Raw genomic sequence first — 6,416 nt, 5'->3', positions numbered from 1 at the left:
CTTCATTTTTAATATTATATTTTTAACAGGCCGGGACAGGAAAAGTCCGTTAAAATTTCATAACTTCTTCATCCGACGTCCGTTTTCGTCTGTCTTTTTAGTGTTGTACTATTATTGACGAGAATTTCGATTCTCTTTTAGGTTGTGTCGGATAAAAATCACTCGATCTTTATTTCGAGTTTTTAGCTGTCTACTGTTTTACCGTATTTTGGAAAAATTATAACTTCCTCATACGAAGTCAGATTTTGACGTTCTTTTTATGAAAATTCTCGGTTTAATGAATACTACAACTTTTATTTAGATCACTAAGGCTAAAAAGTGGTTTATCAAAAACTCACTTTTTACGTCTTATGTCGTCGTTTCGGTTCTGTCGCAAAACTTTAAGAAGTCATAACTTCTTCGTTATAGCTCGGAGTTCGACGAGGTTTTCGCCCAAACATTTCTTACGAGATAATCTACAACTTTCAATAACATTATTTTTATTTATTTCCAACTTTATATTTTCATTAATTTCAATATTTGACTTTTGATCGGAATCTCGTAAGACTTCCAATACATCCAATACTTTCCGAATGATTATAAACATAGTTTTACATCAAATCTCGTAAAAAACTATCTTGTTAGAACTCAACGCTTAATATCATATAATATTTCATAATATTATTCACTTTTTAAACTAACAAAACATGATAACTGAACGTGTATGTTACATTATTCTGAGGTGGGGGCTTCAAAGAGGCACGAGTGTGCTACCATGCAGTGTGAAGCCTAAAAGGATAAGGCAAAACATTGACATATTCAGCTGGAGTTTATCAGATGATGAATACCAATGTATGAATCGTATAGAGCCACAAATATGTCTATTTGGAAATGGTCCTTTAGACACTATTTCAGAAGACAATGGATCGATATTTGGAAGTGGTCCACTTCAAGCAGTTCATGAATATGAAGATGATGTGGAGTTTAACTCATGATGGTTGTTGAAATACTTTGTGTTTGTTGCTTTTAATTGTGTATTAAGAGAAAAGATAGTGCAAACCTCCTCTGAAGTTAGAAGAAGAACATCACTAAACCTCATCAACTTAGCAAGTACTTCTTGTTATTCAGGTGTCCCAATAGCAAGAGACAACCTTCTTGACGAAATCGATGTATGCTTCTTCTGCATTACACATATACATGGCGGTGATTGTTAAAATGCTTATGAAAATGAAAGGTATGTTAGCGGATCTAGCCATTTTCAGAACCGGTTTTGTTGCGATTCTGATATCTTGTTGAACTTTGGTCGTCTAATCGAGAAGAAATCGATACAGAGATTGATATATGGAATTTGGAGCCATATACAACAATAGTTGTGTACTATAGACCGATACATCAACAACGATGGAGTTTGATTCTGTTAGAGTCAGGGGCAGCCAACACCGATGGAATCGAGGCCACCAGACGTCGGCTCATCTAGAAATAGAAGAATAAGACCGTGAATGACATCAGCTCCAATGGAAACATGGTGCGTTCTCCGCCTGAGACTCCTCTGTGTCCTTCGTCACCGATGATTGTTTTGGCAACGTTTCAGAGCCCTAACCGATCAAATTAGGGTTTGAACTCTCAGCTTCTTCTTTGTGTTTTATAACAACCGAGGGATATGGCTGATGTAGGTGGTGGTCATTAACAGAGGTAGGGGTTGTCGTTGGAGGGCGGAGGGAGGTGGTCTTTGGAGGTTGTAAGGAGGCAGTCGATGGAGAGCGAGGGAGTCGATGAACAGGTGAAGAAATCGTGAGAAGGAGAAAGATACGAGATAGTGAAAGATTAATTTAAGGATTTTTACATTAATTAGGAATTTGTTTTTTTATTTTTAAGTTTGATTAATTAATAAGTATTTAAATTTTCTCTACCATAATTACCCTCCTAATTTAATTTAAAATGTTAAGGGTACCATTAAGATTGTCGATAGCTACAAATATGTCATCTTTGATCTAGACCTTTAACTTTTTTGATCAAATGCTCCACCTTTAGTTTTCGGGTTCTAATAAACTATGAGTTCTCAAATGATATATATATATATATATATATATATATATATATATATATATTATCTACTACTATCACACTAAAGTTACTTTGTACATACAACCTTTTTCGTCCCCCTATCAAATTTTAATTCATACTTTACACGTTACTTTAATGCATATATTAATTTACTCAATCTTGCTTTTCATGATTACCTCTAAAACTAAATTAAAGTGTGAAATAAAATACATTCAAGTTATAAGCTCGCCTAACTTGTCAATGTATAACTCCAAACAAAATACACTAAAATATGTTATGTGTGATCACATTTAACGTAACTAAAACTCTTTTATACAAGAAACCGTATATATCTTTATAATAGTATGAAGATAATAATCATATGACTATCGTTGGAAAAGAGAACCCAAAAATGAACAACACAAGAAAAAAAACAAAACGAAAGCGTATACGCCAAAAAGAAAAATCATATGACGGCTGATGATGTACGGACAAACACCGAGTATTACGAAAATATACGTCCACTACAAGGGTAATAAAGTAAAACTAACTATAGCGTCTGCCTATCTTGAGGGTATATAAAAAATACATATTTCTCCGTTACACCTTCAACAATCAAGAATCAAGAATCAAGAACAAGAACCAATATTTTCCCCAAATTTTTACATACCCAGATTAACCCATTGCTTCTCGAGGTGGAACTCATTGGTAGAAATGTGTGGTGGTGCGATCATCTCCGATTTCATAGCACCTACGGCGAACCGGTCTCGCCGGCTGACCACCGACCTTTTGCGGAAGACTGAGTTTGTAAAGAACCCTAGCAAATGCTACTCGAAGCCCATACGATCTGAGATCTTTGATGTTGAAGATGAGTTTGAGGCTGCTTTTCAAGGATTTAAGGACGAAATCGAAGCCGAAGTTGTGGAGCATTTTGTTAGCCCTTCAAATTTGTCTGTCTCCAAAGGCTCTGGTAATACTTATCTATCTCTTAGCAAATGGTTTATAACTATACTATTTTAATTTGTTTCATAAAAAAAATTGATTTCCCTGTAGCTCAAATTCGAAAGATAATGTTTTTAATTCCTTAGATTTCGCGTTGATTTAATTAATGTTAAAATCGTTAGATGATGATCTCTGAAGCTTTTCAATGCATTCTTGAACATCATATACCATATTACTTTCCTTTTTATGTCTTTTATAAACCAAAAAGTTTATTTATTATTATTTTTTTTTTTTTCTAAATTCCGATTCAGGCTCAAAACCTGTGAAGTCCGATAATGAACCTGAGAAATCAAGTTCAAGGAAAAGGAAAAACCAGTACAGAGGGATCCGTCAACGCCCATGGGGCAAATGGGCGGCAGAGATCCGTGACCCGAGGAAAGGCGTTCGTGTGTGGCTTGGAACTTTTAATACTGCTGAAGAAGCCGCTAGGGCTTATGATGAAGAGGCAAGAAGGATCCGAGGGAAGAAGGCAAAGGTTAACTTCCCATTAGAAGAGAAACCAGAAGTTAACCCTATTGCTGCTGCTACTACTATGGGGATTAAACCCAAACCATTTACTCCATCTGAGAGTGCAGCTGCTGTCTTTCACTTCAATTCTGATCAGGGGAGCAACTCTTTTGGTTGTTCTGACTTTGGTTGGGGGGAGCATTGTGTAATGACTCCTGATATTACATCTGTTTTCTCAGAGGTTGATGATGTGAATCCTGCAAAAAAAACTGAAAAGGTTGATGAGTCGCTCTTTCAGATGCCCTGTTTTGAAGGGAACTGGGATGCTTTCCTGAATGGAGATGCAGCTCAAGATGATGGAAATGCAGTGGATCTTTGGAGCTTTAATGATCTTCCTGTCATTATGGATGGATCTTTCTAATCAACTGTAAAAATTTCGGCTTGTTATTTGTTGTTTTTAGTCTAGTAGATGGTGGTTGAACATATATTCATCAATTAATCTATTTGTTTTTTTGGTTCCAGATGTATTTGTTGGCGAATGGATAAAGCATGCTTAAGCCTTTGAATGGTGTATCAGTTGCAGAGTATATAGCTTAACAATGAGGTTTATTGAGATTGTAAGACCTTAATCCAATATTTCTATTGCTTATATCTGTATGGATGTACTTTTAAACACCGATGCTTGTTTTGCTTTAAAATGGTGTGGATTTTCCTGATGATCTTGGGGTTATGAGCATATCGTGTTTGCGTGTTTCATTGATTTTGTTATGCGTGGATAACATGGGTCGATTTAAAAGCATAAAGTGGTGGAGTGAAACTGATGAAAACTTGTTTAAATGAACAACAAAGCATGAACATGCTCATAATGGATAATCTTAATGAGGTTTATATGTGATTAGGAGACTTTATTTGGCCAAATAATACGAAGATGCACTTTCCCACATCGAAAGACAATTACTTCGTCTGTGAATTTCAAAATAGGTAACGTACGATTTACATTTTGAAAAACAAATTTTTGATTTTGTTTTTTTTTAATTAAAATATGGTAGCTTTGTCAAAATTTTAAACAATTAAAATTTTAGCTTTTGGCAAAACTTTAAAACCTTTTATAAATTGCCAATGATTGCTTGTAAGTGGCTTTGTTAAATGGGAGCTGATTTTTTTTATTCATCCACATAATTTATTACCTAATGGACGGTTATACCTTTTATTTTAATAGATAGTGTATTTTAGATTTTAATTATTACACATCTTTTATGCGCCTCAACCAATTAACACTCCTTCCTCATGACGTTCCTTCCTACTTTGGCACTTCAATCTTCAGCGGACGTATATGTGTTGCAATCTTCGTCCCTGTAAATGTGTTGAAGGACCAAAATGCAATGATTGGAGAGTCTACATTTCTTGACACGACTGGTGAGTCGCTCAACTATAAGGTTTACATTTACCGGGAAGACAGCCATCCAGAACCGTGTCATTGGAGCTCCAGAATGCTATCACGTAAACTTCACAAAAAACTTCTGGTTCGACTTGGTAATGTCACACACTTTTGGGTAGAGAAAGTCGGGTTACTTCAAGACCAGTGTAATGGTAATGGATCTGAGAACATAGAGAAAAGGAAAAGTCCGCTGGAAAATTGAAAACTGGATGGAAATCATGAGGAAACAGAGGATATACGAATTGGGTTCATATGAACAACATGGGTTCGGAGGGGAAAAAGCAACGAGCAATTGCCGGCTGTATTCCGTTTCGATGAGTTTATCACATTGAAGCTTTGAAGGAGGAAGATTGAGCTATTTGTATTTTGTGGTGGTACATCGTGTTTGGAAAGAGAATCAAATCAACTCCCAAAAAACCCTTGGAATATTTAAAATACATTGTATAATTAAGTTAGGGGCATAATGGTCAATTACTAGCAAAAGTATGTGGATCGATAAAAATTAAAAAAAAAAAAGCAGTTGATTTATCAGCTCACTTGTTAAATTCTAACAAAATTATTTTGTGTCCCCGATTTGTATTTTAAGTTTTTTAACATTTAACTAAAGACAAAACAAAACTGAAACAACTAAAATACACAAGCATATGCAAAAATTAACAAAACAATTTGTTAATCCTATACAGTTTCCTCGTAAGCAAATATTAGAGAAAACTTGGTCATTAGTCTTATATATATATATATATATATATATATATATATATATATATATATATATATATATATATATATATATATATATATATATATATATAGGCCTACATTATTCTATTCAAAGTAATTATTGTGTTATTGTATACATGAATAGGTAACATTCACTTTCTTAATTTACCAAAAATCTACTAATTAGGAAACACAAGTTTAATTAATAAAAAGTTTCGAATTTTCAGATATATTTGATTTTCTTAATTTTGAATTTTCATTTTTTTAATTAATTAGATTATAATTCTAAGATAATTCTGTTAAAATGATATTCTAAGAATGTCAGATTATCTATTTTTGACAAAATAAATGTTTTGAATGGATGAATATTTTGAAGACAAACAATAGTTTTGAACCATCAGTTTAAAAATAACTTTAAAAACTTCTTAGAGAATAACAAATTCTTATAGAATACGGGTACTCATTTGATCATTTAACTCGTTTTAAGTTTTAAAATGTCACTTAACTTTTAAATTTTTGCTAAAACGGTCACTATGACCGACAATAACAGGTTACCATATTTTTTTGGCTATCTAAGATGATCGAACTTTCTTTTTTGGCTATTTTAGGTCACTAAATTTTTTTAAGCTATAATTATTCATTAAACTTTTGAAATTGTGTTTATTCAGTTATATATATTTTTTTCCACAATTCATTTTTATAGCTTTATTTTTTTTACTTGCATTTTTACATGTTATATTTCATAATTTGTTTTTATATCTTCAATTTTATTCTATTTTTGCATTTT

General features: G+C 33.2%; 1 protein-coding gene across 1 annotated transcript; it reads left to right on the top strand.

The window, feature by feature from the left end:
* The first annotated feature begins 2,607 nt into the window (after positions 1 to 2,607).
* Positions 2,608 to 4,187, top strand: LOC145054532 (ethylene-responsive transcription factor RAP2-12-like). The gene is made up of 3 exons (XM_079002759.1): positions 2,608 to 2,992; positions 3,276 to 3,898; positions 3,994 to 4,187. The coding sequence occupies exons 1-2, from the start codon at positions 2,737 to 2,739 to the stop codon at positions 3,890 to 3,892; spliced, it is 873 nt and encodes a 290-aa protein (XP_078858885.1). The 5' UTR covers positions 2,608 to 2,736; the 3' UTR covers positions 3,893 to 3,898; positions 3,994 to 4,187.
* Positions 4,188 to 6,416: the final 2,229 nt, after the last annotated feature.

The sequence above is a fragment of the Lactuca serriola genome, chromosome 5 (genome assembly GCF_051521515.1).
Source record: "Lactuca serriola cultivar US96UC23 chromosome 5, Lser_US96UC23_V15, whole genome shotgun sequence".
Classification (NCBI taxonomy): domain Eukaryota; kingdom Viridiplantae; phylum Streptophyta; class Magnoliopsida; order Asterales; family Asteraceae; genus Lactuca; species Lactuca serriola.
The sequence above is the reverse complement of the archived record's forward strand: the minus strand, read 5'-3'. Positions and strand labels throughout refer to the sequence as shown.

Bases quoted from the DNA above. Each gene is read 5' to 3' on its own strand.
- LOC145054532 (XM_079002759.1), top strand. From the start codon at position 2,737: ATGTGTGGTGGTGCGATCATCTCCGATTTCATAGCACCTACGGCGAAC. The intron at 2,993-3,275 runs GTAATACTTATC...ATTCCGATTCAG, and splicing joins GTCTGTCTCCAAAGGCTCTG to GCTCAAAACCTGTGAAGTCC.